Below are 23789 nucleotides of genomic sequence, written 5' to 3'. Positions count from 1 at the left end.
CCTACAGATCAACATAGTAAAGGAGCTCATCTGTGATCCTGAGTTTAAAGCCAGTTTTTATTCAACTTAAACTTGGAACTAAGTTGTAAAGAAATCTGAAACTGAAACTTTGCTTGTGTGTAAAAAGTGATTTCAGAGCCACTCGGTTCTCCCTGATGGAAACTGTTTACCTTCAGTGTTTTGTGCTTCTGATCATTTTAATAGACGTCAGCGTCACTAATTAATGACGTTCTATTAAAAGACTGGTTTACCAAGAGAGACGCTGGAGGACTTTCACCTGAAATGAGTTCATGAAGCCAGTCTGGTTATAAAAATGATAACAGGACATCAGAGCCAGAATTCCTCTTTTAGTACTTTTACTTTATACTTAAGTACATTTGAAGGGAAATACTTTAGTACTTTTACTCAAGTGGAGGTCTAAAGGGAGAAACGTCTATTTTTACTGGAGTGATATTTACCTTGGGGTCTCTACTTTAACTCGAGTACATTGTTTGTGTACTTCGTCCATCACTGGGTATCATGCATATAACATTAGGCTTTAACCCCCATTAAAACTGGCCTACCAATGCCCCCAACACTGACACAGTCATAGCCAAAATGAAAGAAACTGAAAGACATAAAATAAGCCATAATTGTATTGTTGTAATATATTTTTGAATCAAGTCAATTCAAGGCATGTACCCTTAAATACAATATAGACTGCTAATTATACTCTGGACTATCTGTAAGCCTAGAAATAGGCCCAACAGTCATGCGTTCAATCTGGTATAGGTTATTTTCTGACCAACTAGATCTAAATCTATAGGCCAAGTGAATGCATTGAGCTCACTCAGTGGTGGACTAAGCAGAAGTTGGCTCTGTGTGTTTGCAGCTATATAGCACTCCACTCCATGTAGCGGTCAGGACTGGCCATTACGAGTGTGCGGAGCATCTCATCCACTGCGGCGCGGACATCGGCGCTAAAGACAGGGTAAGAGATCAGAACAAACTTCAAACACATGATAAAGTGAAGCGTATATGGTGGTTGGTTAGTGGTTAACACCTTTGCCTTCTACGCTGTAGACTGGGGTTCAATCCCCACCTGGGCAAGCAACCTACACTATACCAATAAGGGCCCTTGGGCAAGACTCCTAACACCAGCTTGGTCTACCTGTGCAAAATGATCAAATTGTAAGTCGCTCTGGATAAGAGTGTCAGCCAAATGCCATAAATGTAAATGAGTATATAGACAAGCTGGATCCACCATCACTTTAGGCCTCCTTTAGAGAGGCTGATGGTGAACCTAAAGACTATTGCAAGGCCATTTCTGAGCATTTCAGGGCTCCTAAGTGACGTCCTTTGTAGATGATTAATAAACTCTTAACAGATTTTCAGCAACACATCTACAGCAGTGGAGCAGCACTAGTGAAACATTGAATATGAATACACTGAAGTAAATATCTTGTAGATGTTCTGTTGATACGTTACTTAGATGTAAGTAGATGTTTTGTTAATTTGATACTTCCATTACACAAAAATAACCTTACAAACCTTACCCAACACCTAATCCTGGCCCTAATCCTAATCTTAACCTCAACCTCAACTCAAAACCTAATTATAACCCTCACCCTGGCCCTGATCCTAATCATAACTTTAATCTCAACCCAAACTCTAATCGTAACCCTCAACCTGGCCATAATCCTCGTCCTGACCTTAACTTCAACCTTAATCCTAACCCTGGCCCTAATCCTAATCTTAAATATCAACCCAAACCCTAATGCTAACCCTCACCCTGGCCCTAATCCTAATCCTAACCTTAATCTCAACTCAAAACCTAACCCTAGCCCTGGCCCTAATCCTAACCCTCACCTTGGCCCTAATCCTAATCCTAACCTTAACCTCAACCCAAAACCTAATCCTAACTCTCACCCTGACCCTAATCCTAACATTAACCTTGACCCAACACCTAATCCTAGCCCTGGCCCTAATCCTAACCCTCATCCTGGCCCTGATCCTAATTCTAACCCTAACCTCAACCCAAAACAATGTTGCTGTTGTCAGAAGAAAACCTGGCGTCTCTAAAACGGTGACTTTACAGGAGAAGGGAAAAACCTACTTTACTCTTAATGAAAGTCAATGGAACCAGACGTCTTTCCAAGCCATTTCAGGCCGTTTCTTTTGGTCCGTTCTTCATGAAATTAAGAGACCGTGTAAAGAACAACAGGCGTTTTCAAATTATCTTAAAAACTGAAAACTGACAAAAAATGGACACACAAGGTTTCCGACAGCATATGCTTCCGACGTGTTACTGAGAGCCTGCTGACTGTTTGCTTCATTTAAAATGACCGCTCAAAATAAAGTGTCACCCTCATCGTCGCTAACCGTTTAGTCCAGATAGGGTCACAGTTGGGAGAGCAGAGAATCCCCGACGACCCTGTCCCCCGCAACTTCCTCCAGCTCATTCCCAGGGGACCCAAGCCGCTCTCAGGCCAACTTGGAGATGTAATCTCTCCAGCGGGTTCTAGGACCACCACAGGGTCTTATCCCAGTAGGCTGTGCCTGGTGCACCCCGACTGGGAGGCGTCCAGGGGGCATCCGAATCAGATGCCCAAACCACCTCAACTGGCTCCTCTCAATGTGGAGGAGTAGCGGCTCTACTCCGAGCTCCTCCCAGATGACCGAGCTCCTCACTCTATGGAATAGAGTGTAGCCGCCACCCTGAGAAGAGGCTCATTTCCGCCGCTTGTATTCGGGATCTCATTCTTTCGGTCCTTACCCACAGCTCATGACCACAGGTGTGGGTCAGGATGTAGACCGACTTGTTAACAAAGAGCTTCGCCTTTACGGCTCAGCTCCCTCTTCACCACTACAGTCCGGTACAGTGACCGCTGCCTGTCCCAGCCTGCGGCCGATCTCACCATCCCTCTTCCCATCACTCGTCAACAAGACCCTGAGATACTTAAACTCCTCCACCTGGGGCAAGTCCTTTCCCCTTACCTGGAGCGGGCATGCCTTCCTTTTCAAGTGTCACCCAATCATCTTATTTTGTTTCCAAAAATGATAAATAAATACATTCATATGCAAATATACATTTAAAAAATATAAATATACATTTAAAAAATATAAATATACATTTAAAATGTGCCAAAACCTTTTAAGTTAAGTGATACTTTTTTGATCCCACAACCAGGGAAATTCCACCTCCGCATTTAACCCATCCATGAAGTGAAACACCACATACACACTAGTGAACACACACACACTAGGGGGCAGTGAGCACACTTGCCCGGAGCGATGGGCAGCCCTATCCACGGCGCCTGGGGAGCAGTTGGGGGTTAGGTGTCTTGCTCAAGAACACTTGAATCATGGACTGATGGTGCTGGGGATTGAACCGGCAACCTTCCGGTCACAGGGCCGGTTCCCTAACCTCCAGCCCACGACTGCCCCCTGTGGTAACTTACATGTTTTTATTTGTTAAATCTAATAAACCGACATTAATTGTGCATTAAAAAGTGCAGCTGTGTTTCCTCTGTAGGTGACATGCTAGCTTGCTTTCACTTTCACCAGTTCACCAACTTTGGCTGCATTACTGCTGTGTGTCTATGCAGGACGGAGACACACCCCTGCACGATGCGGTGAGGATCAACAGGTTCAAAATGATCCAGCTGCTGCTGATGTACGGGGCCAGCATGAAGACCAAAAACAACGTGAGTCCAGATGGTGGAAAATGTACAAACGTGCACTTTAAAAAGTACCAGAGCATCTTGACCACCTCCTTGTTTCTCCACTCACTGTCCACTTTATCAGCTCCACTTACTGTATAGCTGGACTCTGTAGTTCTACAGTTACAGACTGTAGTCCATCTGTTTCTCTGATACTCTGTTACCCTGTTCTTCAGTGGTCAGGACCCCCATGGACCCTCACAGAGCAGGTACTATTTGGGTGGTGGATCATTCTCAGAACTGCAGTAACGAGGTGACGTGGTGGTGGTGTGTTAGTGTGTGTTGTGCTGGTCTGAGTGGATCAGACACAGCAGTGCTGCTGGAGTTTTTAAACACTGTGTCCACTCACTGTCCACTCTGTTAGACACTCCTACCTTGTCGGTCCACCTTGTAGATGTAAAGTCAGAGACGACAGCTCATCTGCTGCTGCTCAGTTTGTGTTGGTCATCCTCTAGTCTAGTTTTTGGTTGGTGGGCTATTCTCAGTTCCAGCAGCACTGCTGTGTCTGATCCACTCAGACCAGCACAACACACACTAACACACCACCACCACGTCAGAGAATGCTGAGAATGACCCACCACCCAAGTAGTACCTGCTCTGTGAGGGTCCATAGAGGTCCTGACCACTGAAGAACAGGGTAACAGAGTATCAGAGAAACAGATGGACTACAGTCTGTAACTGTAGAACTACAGAGTGCAGCTATACGGTCAGTGGAGCTGATAAACTGGACAGTGAGCGTAGAAACAAGGAGGTGGTCAGAACGTTCTGCCTGATCGGTCTATAAATAAAGTGAATTGAATTCAAATGTGAAGGGCAGTCAAAGATGACCGGTAGTGCTTTTGGAGGTCAGTTTTAACAAAGCCCACTACTTTTAGCAGATCTATACACACTTAAAACAGGTGGTTCTCCAAGGGTTCTTTAGTTACAGCATTGGCTCTATTTAGAACCACAATTTCTATCTTGAACCATTTCATGCTCATAGTGAAATGGTTCTTGAGATTGATGGAGAACGTGTTGTATAGGGTCGTATATAGAACCTTTTTGAAAATGGTTCTATAAAGCACCAAAAAGCGTTCTACTACTGTGATGTCAAGCTTGGAACAATAGCAAAACCCCTTTCTCGGTGCTATATAAAAGCATTTTCAGAAAGGTTCTACTACTCCATCAATCTGAGGAACCATTTCACCATGAGCATGAAACGGTTCCATGGTTATAACATCAAAAAGGGTTCCTCTATCGTTAAAAGCATCATAACAATAGAAGAACATTTTTGGTGCTACATAAAACCATTTTAGCATGAAACGGTTCTATACAGAACTCATGGCTCTAAATAGAGCCTTTGCCTTTACTAAAGAACCCTTAAAGAACCATCCTACTGTTTAAACAGTGAAGGGAAGTGTTCTCCTACACACAGTTTACGCTGGTTCTAGCTCACTGTGATGTTGACTGGGCTCATAGTGACCTCTGTTGGCTGTTCAGGTGCTGACATGAGAACTCCAAAAGTTTGGTGACAGAAGGAAGATTGTAGAGCTTTTACTTGTTTGTTTGTTTGTTTGTTTGTTTGTTTGTTTTATGAAGTGGCCAGTTTATTCATTCCAAGCGGACACTCCTTTGTCCCTACAAGCTTAAAGGGGAATTACATCAACTTCCCAAAAGGTCTGCATAATTAAGCAGTTAAGATGTAAACAAAGTCGTTCAGAGTAGATTGATGTGAAACGCTCTGTTCTAAACTCTTCAAAACAGGGTTCTTCAAGAGTTCTTCACTAATAAAATGGTTCTGTATGAAAACATGAACACTCAAAGAACCCTGTGCATGATTAAAAGGCTCTTTGCATAGTGAAAGGGTTCTTCAGGTTGATGGGTAATATAGTTCTACATGGTTCTATACGGTTGTGCATAGACCCTTCTCGAAAAGAGTTCCTAATAGCACCAAAAACGGTTCTGCAAGTGTGACAATGTCAAGCTTGACACTATAGAAGCACCCATTTTTGGTGCTATTTGGAACCTTTTTCAAAAAGGTTCGATTTAGAACCATCTAAAGCGCATTCTCCATCAAGCTGAAGAACCATTCATGATGCAAAGAAGCCTTTAATCATGCAGAGCTCTTGGAGCGTTCATGGTTCCATGACAAACGTACGAGTTGTTTGCATTGGTGGTGATAGGAACCAGACGTCCAAAGTGAACGTGAAGAACCATCCTACTGTTTAAACAGTGGAGGGAAGTGTTCTGCTTACAGTGTTCACACATAGTTTACACCGGTTCTAGCTCACTATGATGTTATCTGAGCAAAAATGTTCTCCACAATTAACCATTTCATATGAAAACACTGAATGACTTTGTTTACATCTCAGCTAAAATGTAAAAAATATATGAAAAATGGGCGTAAAAGTGATTCACTCAAATGGCCAAAGCAGACGAGTATTTCCATTGCATTCTTTTGAATTACATACATACATACATACATATGTATATATATATATACACATACACGCTCACTGGCCACTGCTAGTAAAAGGCTGGACCCCCTTTTTCCTTCAGAACTGCTTTAATTCTTCATGGCAGACTTTCAAGTGTTCAGGTGTTGGAAACGTTCCTCAGAGATTCTGGTTGGTTATTTGAGTTCCTGTTGTCTTTCTATCATCTGGAACCAGTCTGCCCGTTCTCCTCTGACCTCTCACATCAACAAGGCATTTTCGTCCACACAACTGACCGCTCACTGGATATTTCCTCTTTCTCTGACCGTTCTCTGTAAACCCTAGAGATGGTTGTGCGTGAAAATCCCAGCAGATCAGCAGTTTCTGAAATACTCAGACCAGCCCGTCTGGCACCAACAACCACGCCACGTTCAAAGTCCCTTAAATCCCCTTTCTTCCCCGTTCTGATGCTCGGTCTGCACTTCAGCAAGTCGTCTTGACCACCTCTACACGCCTGAATGCAGTGAGCTGCGGCCGTGTGATTGGCTGAGTAGCTATTTGTGTTAACCAGCAACTGAACAGCCGGTGAATGTGTGTGTATATATAAATTATTACATTATTAAAATGGTGATATTTTCTCTCTGTTTTTAGGATGGAAAGACACCGATGGAGAGTCTTTTCGTGTGGCAGAACGGGGCTAAAAACATACTGTGTAACTTTAAAGAGGACGCAGCTTCTCCAACTCAATAGAGAGAGAGAGAGAGAGAGAGAGAGAGAGAGAGAGAGAGAGAGAGAGAGAGAGAGAGAGAGAGAGAGAGAGAGAGAGAGAGAGAGTTAAAGACACAGAGAGAGAGAGAGAGAGAGAGAGAGAGAGTTAAAGACACAGAGAGAGAGAGAGAGAGAGAGAGAGAGAGAGAGAGAGCATTGACCTTTTTATTAAATCTGTGAAATGCTTTGTATTTGAGAAACACTGAATGTGGACTGAACGCTGGACACTGATTGCTGGCAATTCGGCAACCGAAGCCGTGAGAATGTATTTGTAAATATTGTTTGAATGATGGAGAATTATCAGAATTATGAGAGCAGCTGACGAAAATTGGGTTTGGCGCTCCTTCGAATGTAATTTCTTGACTTTATTTTGCGCCAACTCACTGTCAGAGCATGACGCTGTTATCCGAAGAAAACCTCATATCTCCGAAATTGTAACTTTACAGGAGAAAGGAAAAACCTACTTTACTTTTAATGTAGGTCAATGGAACCAGACGTCTTTCCAGGTCATTTTGAGCCATTTCCTCTGGTCCATTCATCCTGAAATTTACACACAACATAAAGAACAACAGGTATTTTCAAATGATGTCAAAAACTGAAAAACGACAAAAAAAGGCAGGTATGAGGTTTTCCTCCGACAGCAGCGATGAGTTATATGCAGTAGTGAAACAGATGATGGACAGAGAACATAGGCCTTTTGAGGAGAGATGGCCCTAAACCACTGCTTCCTTTCCGACTCTGATACTGAAACCTTGAGTATCTTCTGATATTGATAACCATCTAATCATTTTCATCCTTAGCAAAGCACTTAAGTCAAAACACGAGTCCTACTGGAAACAATACATGACCAACAGCATGGATTATTAAAGGGGAATTCCTCTGGTGTTTCAAAGTGTCTGTATAAATCAGTCATTGAGATGTAAACGACATCATTCAGTTTTTTTAATATGAAGTGCTTCGTTATAGAGCAACTCACTGATTCAGATATTCTTTACAGTGGTGCTGATAGGAACCAGGAGTCTTGATGTCTACAATGCAAATATATCCATTTTATTTACCTTCCAAAAGTTTTTGGGGGACTGTTTTGCCTTACAGTGTCCTGCATGCACTTCTACACCATGAATGTCTTTTTTATTAATATATATACATATAGATTTTAGACCAAAATCACAAATTTCCACAAAACTATCATAAAAAGAATGCTTCAGGCATCGCATAACGTATTTGTAGACGTCTGGTTCCTATCACCACCACTGTAAACGGTGCCGAGTCAGTAAGTTTTTCTAGAAAAGAGCACTCTGGCTTGACATGATGACTGTGCTCACATGTTAAACGTTTAATTACAAGAAGTGTTGAGTTCCCCTTTAACGTTAGGCTTCTGATTTACTTGCTACAAACACTTTCAGGCTAGGTTTGTTACAGAATCCGACTGGATTTGTTTGTTTTTTTTCCCTTCTGATATTCAATCCAATCCAGCATCTTCCGTATATCTACCCAGTGACTCTCTACTTTTCAGAGAAGTCGCATTTGAGTCGGCAGCTTCGGAAAGTCTCTGGAATCATTTTATGCGCACATGGTCTGTTGACTGTACATTGCTTAACGGACAAAGACGTCTGTTTTTACTTTTCCTATTGAGATGCATTGATTTTTGGTTACAGTAATTTATTGATTTATATGTGAATAAACTTGTTTCACTCGGTTGCTTGGAAATGGCAAAGCTTTTTTTTGTTCGTGTCTTGGTCGTGTTCAGGTGTCTTATTATAATCTGGCTCGTAGCGCTTTGTCTAGGTGGGGGTCCCTCCACACTGAAGGTCACCCACCTGCTGAGCTCTGGCTCCAACCATTGATCTAACACACCTGCAGCTAATATTCCAGTTGATTAAGGAGAACCGTGAGCTTGATTAGCTGGAACAGAAGTGTTAGATTGCTATGAACGCAGCAGGATCCTTCATTCCAGTGTGTTAGAGTTTCAGACTAGAAATAGAGCCAGGAATTGGAAAAGTTTTGCACCCTACATTCTACGCACTTGTTCATAGCAGTAGTGCATCCAGTTCAACCAGAACTTTCTAAACGTTTACATATTCATTACGAACATCACATTATAATATTTCCACAGTTGTATGCGGATGTAAATGTCATGTTTTGTTGATTTTCGAAGTTATAATAAGTCACACGTCCTCTTCAGAGAGCAAACTTAAATCGGTCATTCTATCAAATTGGATCAAAGTTGGGACGGCACAGTGGGTGGCGCTGTCGCCTCACAGCAAGAAGGGCCTGGGTTTGATTCCCCAGCCGGGCGGCCGGAGTCCTTTCTGTGTGGAGTGCGCATGTTCTCCCTGTGTCTGTGTGGGTGTCCTCCCACAGTCCAAAGACAAGAAGTCAGGCGAATTGAAGATGGTAAATTGTCCCTAGATGTATGTTTGGATGTATGTGTCTGTCTGTCTGCCCTGCGGTGGACTGGCAACCAATCCAGGGTTAGGTTTAGCCTTAGGGTTAGCCTTCCACCTGCAACCCCCCACCCCCACCCCCCGCCACGACCCAGAAGGATAAGCGGAAAACACCTCAGCCTTCTACGCTGTAGACTGGGGTTCAATCCCCACCTGGGTAAGCTCCCTACACTATACCAATGAGTCCTTGGGCAAGACTCCCAACACCGCCTTCGCCTACCTGTGTAAAAATGATCAAATTGTAAGCCGCTCTGGATAAGCGCGTCTGCCACATGCCGTAAATGTAAATGGATGATGTGTGTGTGGTTCAAAGCTAAAACCACATCTACCACTTTGCCAATTGTTTCAGTAGTGACGGTTTCTGTAAGGACCATTTTAGCTCATTTTGAGCAGAACTCAAAAATGCCAGTATATGGCTAGAAAAGCTCTGAACACACACACACACACACACAGCCGCTTCTCCCTCAGGGTCGCGGGGGGTGCTGGAGCCTATCCCAGTGGTCATTGGGTGGAAGGCAGGACACACCCTGGACAGGTCGCCAGTCCATCGCAGGGCAGACAGACAGCCATACACAATCACACCTAGGGGCAATTTACCACATCCAACTGGCCTGACTGCATGTCTTTGGACTGTGGGAGGAAACCGGAGAACCCGGAAGAAGCTCTGAACAGTTGACCTAAAATTATGATATTTTTCATTAAAACACAAAAAAGTTGTACTTAATTATAGAAAATACGTCGTTCAGTAGCGACAATTCTTAATGTTCTACACTGATTTCAGACTAATTTAGGGGTCGGCAACATGTGGCTCCGGACCTGCATGCAGCTCTTTAACTGCCCTGTTGTGGCTCCATAGAACCAGATTTTAGGTAAAAGTGAAATAAAAAAGTGGTCACAGGACGCTGCCCACAGGACTGCTGTGTCTGATCCACTCAGACCAGCGCAACACACACTAACACACCACCACCACGTCAGTGTTACTACAGTGCTGAGAATGATCCACCACCCAAATAGTACCTGCTCTGTGAGGGTCCATGGGGGTCCTGACCACTGAAGAACAGGGTAACAGAGTATCAGAGAAACAGATGGACTACAGTCTGTAACTGTAGAACTACAGAGTGCAGCTATACAGTAAGTGGAGCTGATAAAGTGGACAGTGAGCGTAGAAACAAGGAGGTGGTCAGAACGTTATGGCTGATCGGTGTGTGTGCTACATTTGTAATATACTGTATGGATAAACAGAATTGTGTGTGTTTCTCCAGGCCACAGCCTTTCATACACAAACTAATTCAACCGTAACACGTTCGGGGTTGCCCACTCACGCACACACACACACACACACACACACACACACAGACATTAGTTATAATTAAATTATTGAAATGATCTATGACCTGAAAGCTCATTTTAAAAGCCTACTGCCATTTGACATCTTTCATGCCTGAGAACCCAAAGAAAAGCAGGTTCATCTGTTTGTGTTGCCGCGGGAGACAGCTGAGACCCCATTTCTGAGGAAGACGGCCTTGCTGGGCTGAAGAAGTACCTTGAAGTTAACTGTCTTCGGTTGGAAACCCCAAACTCTGTGATCACGAACCATTTCAGCATCGCTCTCCGTCTAGACGATTCTTTCACTTTCACTCTCTTCTACGTGGATATACAGGTTCTCTAGGCCAGAGCATTTCACACCAAACCACATCTTACATCTAAACCATTCAATCACACCGAAATGTAAAAAATTACTACTAATCCACTCAAATTACTACTAAGTTGCACAACTATAAAACTAGACTTATCATTAGCTCAGGTAGCAATGAATTTTTGGCCCACATCTGCAGTTCTCTTACGGCCCACATGCCTTGAGGTACGGCGTTGACGCAGGGTGAGTCTGGCTGCCTCAACCCAGCCGCAGGGCCACCATATATGGGCCGAATCCAGGTCAAAGAAATTTACCATATACTCACCTCACATGGGCCATGTCTGAGCCAGATCAGGCCCAGTTTATTAGACACTAAATTAGGCTTATTTTCTAAATTGTACTCAGCCTGTTGAATTTATTTGAGTATATATTTGAAATCATGGTTTTAAGCTGCTGTGTTCGTAAGTTTTTTGCTGTTCTGTTAACATACGTCGACGTCTGAGTAGATTATTTCATGTTGCTTAAAAAAGCTTGTTAGGAACATTTCTGTCTTTCTTTTTTATTTCTTTCTTTCCTTCTTAGTTTCATCATTTCTTACTTTCTTTATTACTTTATTACTTTCTTTCTTTCTTTCTTTTTTCTTTTCTTCATTTTTTTCTCTTTTTTTCTTTCCTTCTTAGTTTCATAATTTCTTTCTTTCTTTCTTTCTTTCCTTCTTTCTTTCTTTCTTTCTTTCATACATGCAGATATGTGCGCAAACGTTACAGAATGCGCATGCGCGCTGGTCCTGTCACACGCCTCTTTTCTCTGATTGGCGGGATTTGAACAGAAGACCGCGGCGGTTCGCGGAGCGACGCGCGGCTCGGAGTCCCGGAGTTCCCGCTGAGCGAGTCGGTGTTATGACCGAGAAACTGCCGGGTAAGTAGCAGAGTAGCTCACGCAGCCGTAACACAAGCTCTACAGGCGGACTAGCGCTGTTTCAGGTCTGTTAAATCCCGCTGAAGTGACGAACTTAAGGTCGTCCGTCTTCCAGGTTTCCGTTCCACCTTAAAAGCTGCAGCAGAAGCCGAGCTTAGCCTCATCCTGCTAACGTCGCTAAGCTAGCCGGCTGCCTCTGTCAGACCGGCTCGCCAACGCGTTACGTGCCGGATAAATGCAGCGGGAGCGGTGGAGAACCGGGCGGTAATGCCGGGGAGCTGCTTATTGACCGGCTGGCGTCGGTTTGGCTGTAGCGCGCTGTGGGGACTCGGGCTGGGGCGTTCAGCTGGCCGCTCGGGCGACGCGCAGCGGCTCCGTCAAACCTCCGTGTTAGATGTTTAGATGTTCCCGTCCTGTCTGATAAATTCCTTTATGAGCTCGGTCTGAAGTCCAGAACAGAGGACTGTCCCCGGCTTTGCCCGCCCTGCGCTGGCGGACGCCGTTCCTGCTGGAATCCGCTGGAAGTCCGTGAGGAATTCTGCACTGATTTTTGGATTTGATAGATTTCGATTTTCTCCCACTCCGGTTATTATTTTTTTTTGTAGCTGCTTTTCAGTCGTTATGTCACTGAAGTACACGGAGCCCTGCTGGGGACATCTTGCATAAATAAAAATAATGTCTGGTCTTGATTTATTAAGAAGTGGGAACGAGATAATTAAGCTGTGGCCACAAAGGTAAGGCATGCCTTACTAGGGCGTTGCCATGCATTAGGATATTCCTCCCACACCTTACTAAGTCGTGGCCATGTGTTAAAAACTTATTCCCATGCCTTAGTAAGTCGTGGCCTTTAGTATGCATTAGTGTCTAGTTTCCACGCCTTTAGTAGGTCATGGCCACGCATTAGGATCTCGTTCCCATGCCTTACTAAGTTGTGGCCGTGCATTAGGAACTTCTTCCCACGCCTTAGTATCTAGTTCCCACGCCTTACTATGTCGTGGCCATGCATTAGGATCTCGTTCCCAAGTTTTACTAAGTCGTGGCCGTGCATTAGGATCTCGTTCCCACGCGTTAATAAGGCGTTCATTCATTCATTTATGAATTCACGTCTGCCGAAAAATTTTAGGCTCCTCTTTGTTTCTGGTTTTGTTTTAGCACCATGATGGAATCGTGCTTCAACGACAAGGTGGCCAGGACTGAGTCGATCGTTGTGGAGGACCTGAGGAGAGATCTGAACTCAGTCCTGACCGAAATGGCAGATGCTCAGGTACCTGGACCCGTGATCCCTCATTCGCCCGGCGAATACCAGGACTGTATTTAAAGACTGTGTATATTTTATAAATTGTTTTTTGTTTCCTCTGAAGGACTCTAGCGGCGTGGAGAGAGAGCTTTTGCAGGTCTACCTTCGGATACGTCCGTTCTCACAGGCTGAACTCGATAGTGGAGAATCGCAGGTGAGTTAAAGCCGTTTGACTGATGACGCAGCACCACGCAGAAACCAGAGACCCCACTTCATGCGTTTAATTCTCAGTGAAAACGAACGCTAAGTACAAGTTATTCGTTTTGTGATGTCAGGACATTCAGTCACGCAGAAGCCCCAACACCTAAACTCAACATCTCTATGTTCAGGGAACTCGCTTTGGTTTTCAAAGAAATCTGCAGGGACGTTTTTCCCTCTTCCAGAGCGCGTCCAAAGTTTAGTCTTGGAAGTTGGTTTCCGTTGTCGGTTTCTCGGCTCTGCCGTTCTTCTTCTTTTCTCAGTAATGACTTTCTATCAGCTACACATCCTTTCAGGCCCACAGCGCTGAGTGGTCTCCTCACAGTTTAAGGATGGACGGAAACGCCCGTGGATGTTTTCAGATCTGAAGCAGCTTGATGTTCTCCTCTCTCTCAGAGATCAAAGCTTTCAGTTAGTAATTATTTGTGTAGGTTTATCTGATGGGGACAGGTTCAGCGCTGTACCAGTGGTCTACCAGGTCTTGCACGGCTGTTAGGAGTTCCGTGTTCTTTGTGTTCTTTAACGCTCGTGGTTTTTATCACTTAATTTCTTTTGAATTTTCTTGAGTCTGATCTCAAAACATCCCCTGAACAATGTAAAATTTTCGACTGAATGTTGGGTGAATGAAGGGTGGTCTCTGGCTTATGCACGGCACATGTTGCTGTAGAGAATTAAAAGGAACTCTAAGTACATTTTTACATTTGTGTTAATTAATTTGTCTTTTCTGAAGGACTGCGTCACCATCCAGCCTCCCGATACGGTGCTTCTTAAGGCGCCGAGGACGTCTCTCTCTGCCAGGCTGAGCGATAAGTCGGTTCCCCAAACGGCACAGCGCTTTCAGTTCTCTCAGGTAAACAGAGGCGAAACGGTAAAATCACATTTTTGAAGGGTTTTACATTCAACGGTTTTGTTTTTGACACCCTCTTTCTACGTTTGTGGGGGAAAAAACACTTACACTTATTTTCAGCTGTGTTTAAATAACATTTTTGGTCCAATTAGGCTGTAATTTTGTGATTTCTTTCATTGGAACATTTTTTTGGGTCCTGTTTTAACCTGTGATCTTTCAATGTTTAGGTTTTTGGGCCTGATACCTCACAGAAAGACATATTTGACGGCACAGTGAAAAGTCTCGTTAGAGATGTGCTGGAAGGAAGAAACTCCTTGGTCTTCACATATGGAGTCACAAATGCAGGAAAGACCTTCACTTTTTTAGGTTTGTGCGTTTTGCAGCATTGAGTCACTTCTTTTCAATGCTGAATATGATTTCTCCTTCTATATCTTTCTTTGTTTGCTTGGTTTCGTTACTGAGAAATATTAGATGGCCTTTTTAAAATTCAGCCATATATTGAATATTTTGGCTAAAATAAGCAAAAAGTTAAAGAAATCTGCAGTAATTGTTGATCTAACACCTAGCAAATAGTTTGAATAACCTTACCAGTAAGGTAAAAGTGATTACAAACAAGCCTGGTCAGCACTGAGACGTTCAAACAGTTTGAGCAGCAACTGAAAAACAGTGAAACGGACAGTTTCATTGCATTGCATTGCATCCATTGCAGCTGCATTCTATGTGGCAGGGGTCTTAAATGAAAATTTCCTCAAACGAAGGTCCAGAACATCATAATGTCTACACTGAATCCCGACTCGGTGCCATATACTGTTTACTGAAGTAGCCGAGTAGGAATATCAGCATCTTATACAGTCGACAACTGAATATCACATCAAATAAAGTCCAGTTCGGTCAGATTTCAACACCATTTACTGAATATCAGATCAAATAAAGTCCAGTTTGGTCAGATTTCAACACCATTTACTGAATATCAGATCAAATAAAGTCCAGTTCGGTCAGATTTCAACAACATTTACTGAACATCAGATCAAATAAAGTCCAGTTCGGTCAGATTTCAACAACATTTACTGAACATCCGATCAAATAACGTCCAGTTCGGTCAGATTTCAACACCATTTACTGAACATCAGATCAAATAAAGTCCAGTTCGGTCAGATTTCAACAACATTTACCGAACATCAGATCAAATAACGTCCAGTTCGGTCAGATTTCAACACCATTTACTGAACATCAGATCAAATAACGTCCAGTTCGGTCAGATTTCAACAACATTTACTGTCAGTTTTCTCTTTTTAGATCACGTCGTGTGGAATAACTTCCCTCTGACTCACTTTCCTCTCTGACTGCTGTTTCTCTCCTCATCCCTCCCTTGTGTGGTGTCACTCACTCGAGTGTCAGCGCTCATTGTAACGCACTGATCTGATTGGCTGAGCAGCATCACGTGTGATATTTAGGACGCATGCGATTGGTCTGTGAGTCTCCTGGGCTGCTAAATTACCATAAAGGCTAGAGAAGCTGCGCTGATTAAAATAGAACCACCCCGTCAAAACGAAAGAATTCTCCGTAGTTCGTCGGTTATAGGTTCAAGTCAGCATAGGACAACGTCTGGGTCTAGACTCGGACCGCGGTCCGCATATTAGTGACCTCTGTTATATGGTCTTTCACTTGCATGCTTGTTTAGCCTTAACTGATGTAGTGCAATTTAACATCTTTTGGAATTACAGTTTAATTTGGTTTTGAAAATTGTTACTGCAAACACATGCGTCCGTTGCTCTTAAACGAAAACCAGCGTAATATATTTAATTATTTAATTTCATTTGTTCATTATCATACTGTAAATAAAATTATGCGAGGGAATGGTGTTTCTCCAGGGCCAGAGACTGACATGGGCATCCTGCCACGCTCGCTGAACATGATCTTCAGCAATCTGGAGGGTCGAATCTTCACACAGATGAGTCTAAAACCTCAGAGGTGCCAGGACGTCCTCAAGCTCACCAGGGAGCAGCAGGTCGAGGAGGCCATCAGCAAACGCAACCTCTTCAGACTTCTCAAGGAGGTGAGCTGGAAATCATGGTTTTCAATTTGCAGTGCTAAAGGTCCAGAGTATGTCCGTACAGGGTGATTCAAAAAGATTCTGATTTCAAAGCGGCATATTTTTCCAACCGTGAGGCGCCGAGGAACCAATCGCAGTCCAGTTGTAAGAGGGGGTCATAGAGGGTCTGACTGGCTCCTTCAGTCTGAGAGGAGCCGAGACCCCTGAGCAGAAAGCGTTCTGCGTTCTCCACGTCAATAAGAGTGAATCCGTCAGAACTGTGAAGCTCCAGCAGCTCAGAGCGTTCGGCGCTGGCCCCACAGCACTGGATGATCTCCGAAATCCCACTGAAAGAGCCGTGAGAGCAGCGACGCCCGACACGCTCAGTCCAGTCTGGGATGAGTTTGACTGTGGTGTTGATGTCGTCCGTCCAGCTGGAGAAGGTTCAGACTGAGACCTTGTACAGTTACATAATAAACTTTATGCTCATTTACACCGTTTACAGCTCACTGCACTGATCTGTAATGATTTACCAGGGAAATGAATTAGTTTGAAATCAGATTAACTTTTTTAATCACCCTGTATTTCTTTTTCTTCTTTTAACCTGCATTTGGTTCAATAGCTGTTTGTTGAGATTTTGCGTGTCGTTCTAATTTTCTCTCTCTCCTAGAATGATGCTCAGAAAAGTATGACTAGCCTGTTGACTTCCAAGACACTAGAAGGTGCGGAGACACAGCTTGTTTGTACGTTTGTTTTCCTTTTTGTTTTTTTGGTACTAACCGCACATATTTTGGGCTCAGAGTTGGCTGAATTGGAGGGATCATTGAGTGAAAGGAGCCTTAGTTTGGACATGGACCTCCACACCAAGTTCTCCGTGTGGGTGTCCTTCTGTGAGATCTACAATGAGAACATACACGATTTACTCGAGCAGCCGCCCAGCAATGCAACACGGAGGACCAACCTGCGTCTCTGCCAGGACATCAAAGGAAACTCCTTCATCAAAGGTAAACTAGCCTCCTGCGTTTACTCCCAGTGGCATTTGTCATTCTTCTGCACAAAGACTCTACCATTCGATTGATGCTGCACTAAAAGTGCTTTTCTCTGAAAATATCATTTTGTTAAACTTTTTATGAAATGACTTTAATGTTGGTAAAGCTTACCAGTGATTTAAAATATCCAAGTACTTTTTGGGGCAACTCTGTATGTATGATGCTCCCAGAACTGCACATTTCACAGACTGTGTAGAACCAAGTCAGGCCCGTGGCACGATCCTATTCGGCCAGCAAAAAATTACAATTTTTAAAATTAATATTGGCTCATTTCACTATGAGCTGTACTACGGTTCCCAGCATACACTTCAATGTAATGTGTGCTCCCACCCTTCCACAACAATGATCTATGGCAGAGGTCTTTAACTAAAATTCAATAAGGTCCAGTCAAAGAAAAACCTCCTCAAACGAAGGTCTGGAACATCATAATGTCGTAATGCATCATGACTCGGTGCAATATACTGTTTACTGAAGTAGCCGAGTAGGAATATCAACATCTAATACAGTCAGCAAGTGAATATCACATCAAAAAAAGTCCAGTTCGGTCAGATTTCACCAACATTTACTGTCAGTTTCCTCTTTTTAGATCACGTCATGTGGAATAACTTCCCTCTGACTCACTTTCCTCTCTGACTGCTGTTTCTCTCCTCATCCCTCCCCTGTGTGGCGTCACTCACTCGAGTCTCAGAGCTCATCGTAATGCACAGATATGATTGGCTGAGAAGCGTCATGTGTGATATTTATTGTTTGAGTCTCCCGAGCCAGTAAAGCTGCCATCAAGGCTGGAAAAGTTATGCTGAGTAATATAGGACCACCCCATCCATAGTTTATTGGTTTTAGTTCCAAGTCCACATAGGACAGCGTCTGGGTCCAGACTGCAATCAGCGTACTAATGGCCTCTGATCTATGGGACAGTGCCCTAAATAAATAAATAAATAGACAAATAATAGAGAAATAGTTCAAGTAAATGGGCAGTTTTAAAAAAACTTGCTGTGCACTGGGGATATTTAGAGGTTTAACAGTATCTGTGGCTAATGTTTTCTGTTTTTATATAAAACAAAGATTTTATTTAGAATTATTTTTGAATCGTGTAAGTATGGTGCCTTTTATTTATTTGTTTGTTTGTTTGTTTGTTTATTTTTGCTGTTATAGCAAAAACTACATTTTGAATAAACAATAGGTATTAAGTGAAGTAAATAAACACAGCTGGCCCATGGATTGGTAGAATTTATTTTATTTATTTATTTTTAAGACGAGGACTTTTTTTTTTTTTTTTTTTTTTTTTTCCCCTATCAAAATAAACAAAACAAACGAGTAGCTGTGGGAATCTGAAACAGAGCCTGCACCATAAACTCGCAACATGATGCAGAATAAAATCTTCTTGAATGTCTGTGGGAATCTGGGAGACGTTATCAGTCTGGAAATTGTGAAAATTGTCCGTACCTTCCGTCTCTGCTTAATGTTGGGTCCTTTTGATTTCCATGTGTGTTCTGTGCGCTTCAGATCTGCGCTGGGTGCAGGTGAACAGTGCTGATGAGGCGTTTAAAGTGATGAAGCTGGGGAAAAGGAACCAGAGCATCTCCTCCACCAAGCTCAACCAGCTGTCCAGCAGGAGGTACGTAGAGCCTGTCTCTCTTCTTTGCTTGCGTTATTTAAGACTAAATAATGTGGAACTGATGTGATGTGTCTGTGCGTCTCTCTGTCTCGCTCTCATATTTTAGCCACAGTATCTTTTCTGTGCGGATTCTGCGGATTGAGGATGTGGGCATACCCAGAGTGCACTCTGTCAGCGAGTGAGTTAACCCATCATCACTAAGTATTGGGGGTCTAACAGTTCACAAAATTCATAATTCGGTTCTGTGCTTAGATGCATGTGCATAAGGACTTAACGATGCACGTGTGTTCAAATATGATGAGATTAGAGCGAAAATAAGGAGCGCCTGAAAATCTTGATGTGGTTTTCATTTCAAGGGTATTATAAAACATTATATAATATAACGTTAGAAAAGTTTTACACTCTTAGAAATAAAGGTTCTGTGAAGGTACATGGTTCATTCATCAAGGTACAAAGAGTGTAGATGTTCCCTCAAAGGTTCTACAGTGGGTTTCAGGTCTGATTGTGAAGGTTAAATCAGGTTCTCCAGGTGAAAAGTTGGTATTTGTTCCTTTTCATAACTGAATGATTTAAATCAGAGCAGTAGAGCAAAAGCCTGGAGACGAGGCGAGGCAGGGTGTGTGGAGTCAGTACAGCTTAGAACATATAATTTCAGTGGATTATGGTTCAGTTATGTTCCCTGAGCCTTGAGGCTTCCACCCCAGTGACACAAGGGGAACTGCCCAATGACGGTTTAGTACCTTAGAGTTTACAATAATATGCAAGCTGTGAGCAAACTGCCCGTTTTCCAGTAGTTTATTCCTGATTGTCTTCATAACTGCTTGTTTGCGTTCAGGAGCCAAGTATCAATGCACTTCTGTTTTGTTTTAGGCTGTCCTTGTGTGATCTGGCAGGATCCGAGAGATGCGGCAAAACGCAGAATAAAGGAGATCGCCTGAAAGAGGCAGGAAACATCAACACGTCTCTCCTCAGCCTTGGCAAGTGCATTAATGCTCTCAAAGGCAATCAGCAGGCCAGGTAGTCACACTTTCTAGCTTCCTTTCCTCATTTTTAAAAAACGTCTTTCTCTTTCCATGAAAACTCTAACTGCAGTTTCCTTCCCACCCCAGGCACCATGTTCCGTTCCGAGAGAGCAAGCTCACACACTACCTGCAGGGCTACTTCACTGGCCGAGGAAAGAGCTGCATGATAGTCAACATCAACCAGTGCGCCTCCATGTACGACGAGACCCTCAACGTGCTCAAGTTCTCTGCTGTGGCACAGAAGGTATGTTTGTGGGAGGATATGGTCTTTTTTTAAACCTGCAAAACCCATCAGGTTACATACTGCAAGAAAGTCCTCCCGGTCACTGAGGGCCAGGGGGCTAGTCTGAGTTGAAGGTGTTGTTGATCAGCATTCATGGAATGCAGCATGACACGATTGATCAGGTCACTTCACCTCACCAGCTGTGTAACCCCCAATACCCCCAACACACACACACACACACTAGTAAGCTCACGTGAACTCAGCTTACATGTCGCTTATGGGAAAATGTCATTTGTTTATGAACAAAATCTGTAATATTTATATAAAACAGAACTTGTGTAATGCCCTGTTATGATGAATTATATGTACTGACTATTCATTACACGTTGGGGGCAGTATTGCTTCTGCTGATTTGTTGCACCGTAGAGAAATTCCTGTTGCATAGATGAAACTTGAAGGGACTCTTTGGCCAAGGTGTTGAAGGTGGGAGGAACTTTGGAAAAACGGAAACATAGGTTTGGATTCTTGGGGCAGGCTGTTTGAGGAATATTTATTTATTTTATTTATTGTAGCATGTAGAAGGAAGCGAAGTAACTAACACACTAGGAGGCCAAATATCTCTGAAACGTGTAACTGTAAATCATTCCGTCATCATTACAAAAGGAGGGAACTGATTATTCCAGCCCCAGGAATCACTCCTCACATCAGTAGTTCGAGCAAGAAGTAACCATAGCAAGGTAACTGCCTAACTAGCTGGATTCCTCACCTTAGTTTGGCTTCTTTTGTTCGCCCAGAAATTCTTAATGGTCGTTTTTTTGACACAATTGCATGGATCATATTATAGAGCAAAAACGTTGATGACCTAAAACACAAAAATGATGCATAATCTTGAATTATGTCAGACACAGGTGTGATGTAATCCTGCATAACATTACAAATGGGCCTATTTCAAATCGTCTTTGTCTGCTTATTTTTTAATCTCCGTTTATATCCGCTTTCCTTTTCTAGGTGGTGGTCCTTACCACTGCCACCGTCCTGCCATTAGTGGTGAAGAGGAGTGCACGGGAGGTGTCCTTCATCATCAATAAGGCATCACAGCGGGGGTCACGGCGCACTTCTCTGCTGCGCTGGGAGCGCAGTCTGGAGGACGTCAAGGAGGACACGGACTCTGAGGAGGAGGAAGAAGAGGAGAGCATCATGGAGGACACCCTGCAAGATTCTGATGATGAGGGGAAGGAGACAGTGTTACTAGATAAAGAGATGTATGAGGTGAGCTCTGGGTCCTAATTTTAATCAGTTTTATTTTAGTTCTAGGAGAGGAGTCTTACCGCGACCCTATCATGGGGGCAGTCGTGGGCTGGAGGTTAGGGATCCAGCCTCGTGACCGGAAGGTCGCCGGTTCGATCCCCAGAGCCGACAGGTGACATGACTGAGGTGTCCTTGAGCAAGACACCTAACCCCCAACTGCTCCCCGGGCGCTGCGGATTGGGCTGCCCACCGCTCCGGGCAAGTGTGCTCACTACCCCCTAGTGTGTGTGTGCGCTCACTAGTGTGTATGTGGTGTTTCACTTCACGGATGGGTTAAATGCGGAGGTGGAATTTCCCTGTTGTGGGACTAATAAGGGTCACTTAATACTTAATAATATCTGGTCTAAGCAGATGATGATGATGATGATGAGTGGTGATCTGTAAGAGCGAGATGTTGATGTTGATGCGCCAACAGATTTGCTGTTTCCGTTTTTGTTTATTTACATGCTTTTATTCTGTTGATGTCAGAATCAGCTGATGTTGCTGGAGGAGCTTCAGGAACAGCTGAGGACGTGGAAAGCAGAAAACGTGGCTCTGGAGTCTCGTGTACGTGACGAAGTCACGAAGGAATTCTCGGAGCTGTTCACCCAAATGCAGACGGATTACAAGTAAGTTGCAAAAAAAAAAAAAGCTGTTTGGCATGAGCGATTGATTTATGTATACATATGATCTGAAACCTCTCAATGCTTTTTGTTTCTCTTATGCCTTTCTTCTTGTGCTCTGTACACCCCCCCCCCCCCCCCCCTCCCCTATTGTTCTTGCTCTCAAGTGATCGCATTTCCAAAGAGAGGGAGCTTGTCGAGGAGAGGTGTGAGCGACGGTTGGAAATTTTCAAAAGTTTAGTGGGAAAATCTGCTCAAGACGCTTATTGTGATGGTGGTGAAGAGGCCAGAAAGCAGGTAATATTCCAAGAAACTCGTAAAAGTTTGTCGGTGTGTTTTGGTCTTTTGCTTAGTAAAGCATGGCTGTTTTAGCGCCCCCTTCTGTAGCACTCAGAATGCAGCTTTGCGTTAAGAAATGCGTCGTGACTCATTTTTGAACACAACTACGTATGACACCCCACCCGCGTAACTCTGTGTGTGTGTGTGTGTGTGTGTGTGTGTGTGTGTGTGTGTGTGTGTGTGTCTATCTATCTGTGTTTTTATTTTTTTTGGTTGTTTTCTTCTTTGTCTTCATCTTCCTCTTTGGCGGCATCCAAAACTGCCTACTGTCATTCAAAATAGTATTTAGTATAGTCCGTATAGGGTTGTAGTTCTGGTTTTGGACGCAGTGTTTGTCTCCACCTTCTCCATCTTCTCACTATGTTCTAGCTGTATAACACCCTGTCTGCCTGTCTTTCTTACAGGAGAGCGAGCCTCCATCTCTGGATGGGATGCTTGATTCCATGTGCTGTGACCTAACGGGGATCAGGCAGGATGCTGAGGCGGCTCAGTCCTGTCTGGTGACCTCTGACTCTCAGCTCTCTGTAGCCCAAAGCATTCTGGAGAAAAAGGTCATAAAACTGACAGAGCAGCTCAGTGAAACGCAGAAACAGCTGATGCTCAGATCTCAAGGTGAAAATTGGGCCCTTCAGTGCGTTTCTCTAGTACTGTGACTGAGGACAAACGAGCTTTTTACTGACGCACTGTGTTTAAGCCACTGTTGGAATAAAGCAGCAGTGCCTGCCTTTGTTGCACGTTAGATACACTTTATTTCAACTCAAATGGAATTCCCAGTTTTCCCAGAGTTCATTCAATAAGATTGAGTGATTTAGAGTGGTTTGATACGGAATGGTTTGTTCAGTCTCTCTTCAGTGGTTTACATCTGGGTTCTCATCACCATCATTGTGGATAATTTTGATCCCAAGAGTCTCTGACCAGCGTATTTAACGTCAAACTGTTTAGTTAAGCAGGCATTTTGAGAATTTGGTGGAATTCTGCTTTAACATCGGAGAAGAGAAACAGTTCAAGATGTAAAACCTTGATTGTTCTTCCACAGAATTGGACAGCCAGAGCAACTTGTCAAAGGAGTTGGAGGAAATGAAAAAGGTAGAGAAACTTCCTGCAGTCTACCAGCGTCAAAGATTGTTACTGTGGGCCGGCTTTGCTTACCTGCACTCTTGAAGGCTTAGAAATTCCTAACTCTTAGATAAACGGCCCTTATAAGTACAGAAACAATGCTGTTATGTAAACGAGCGAGAGGCTTTGGCTTTAGAATGAGGTTTATGGTTAGTTATGAGGAGGGTTAGGCTTGACGTGAAGTTAGACTAGTGCTTCTAAGCTCCAGTCCTGGACACCCCTCTAAACCAGGCAGAGAATACCAAAGGCTTTGCATG

General features: G+C 43.5%; 2 protein-coding genes across 3 annotated transcripts in view; both read left to right on the top strand.

The window, feature by feature from the left end:
* The window catches only part of ankrd1a (ankyrin repeat domain 1a (cardiac muscle)), a 14347-nt gene extending 7418 nt beyond the window's left edge, over positions 1–6929 (top strand). Inside the window, exons 7-9 of the mRNA XM_037542243.1 lie at positions 872–970; positions 3588–3686; positions 6767–6929. Coding sequence (XP_037398140.1) covers positions 872–970; positions 3588–3686; positions 6767–6865 — 297 coding nt within the window. The 3' untranslated portion in view covers positions 6866–6929. The remainder of the gene's footprint in view (positions 1–871; positions 971–3587; positions 3687–6766) is intronic.
* A 4873-nt stretch (positions 6930–11802) lies between these two features.
* The window catches only part of kif20ba (kinesin family member 20Ba), a 48701-nt gene continuing 36714 nt past the window's right edge, over positions 11803–23789 (top strand). For both annotated transcript variants that reach the window (XM_037541750.1, XM_037541749.1), the window contains exons 1-17: positions 11803–11884; positions 13037–13148; positions 13246–13335; positions 14110–14229; positions 14454–14592; positions 16098–16282; positions 16929–16980; positions 17059–17262; positions 18811–18922; positions 19029–19100; positions 19793–19939; positions 20032–20188; positions 21176–21436; positions 21944–22083; positions 22245–22374; positions 22821–23028; positions 23453–23502. In XM_037541750.1, the coding sequence (XP_037397647.1) occupies positions 13041–13148; positions 13246–13335; positions 14110–14229; positions 14454–14592; positions 16098–16282; positions 16929–16980; positions 17059–17262; positions 18811–18922; positions 19029–19100; positions 19793–19939; positions 20032–20188; positions 21176–21436; positions 21944–22083; positions 22245–22374; positions 22821–23028; positions 23453–23502 (2175 nt within the window). In that variant the 5' untranslated portion in view covers positions 11803–11884; positions 13037–13040. The remainder of the gene's footprint in view (positions 11885–13036; positions 13149–13245; positions 13336–14109; positions 14230–14453; positions 14593–16097; positions 16283–16928; positions 16981–17058; positions 17263–18810; positions 18923–19028; positions 19101–19792; positions 19940–20031; positions 20189–21175; positions 21437–21943; positions 22084–22244; positions 22375–22820; positions 23029–23452; positions 23503–23789) is intronic.

Source organism: Pygocentrus nattereri, chromosome 10 (genome assembly GCF_015220715.1).
Source record: "Pygocentrus nattereri isolate fPygNat1 chromosome 10, fPygNat1.pri, whole genome shotgun sequence".
Taxonomy (NCBI): domain Eukaryota; kingdom Metazoa; phylum Chordata; class Actinopteri; order Characiformes; family Serrasalmidae; genus Pygocentrus; species Pygocentrus nattereri.
Note: the sequence above shows the minus strand (reverse complement) of the source record. Positions and strands in the feature narration are given on the sequence as shown.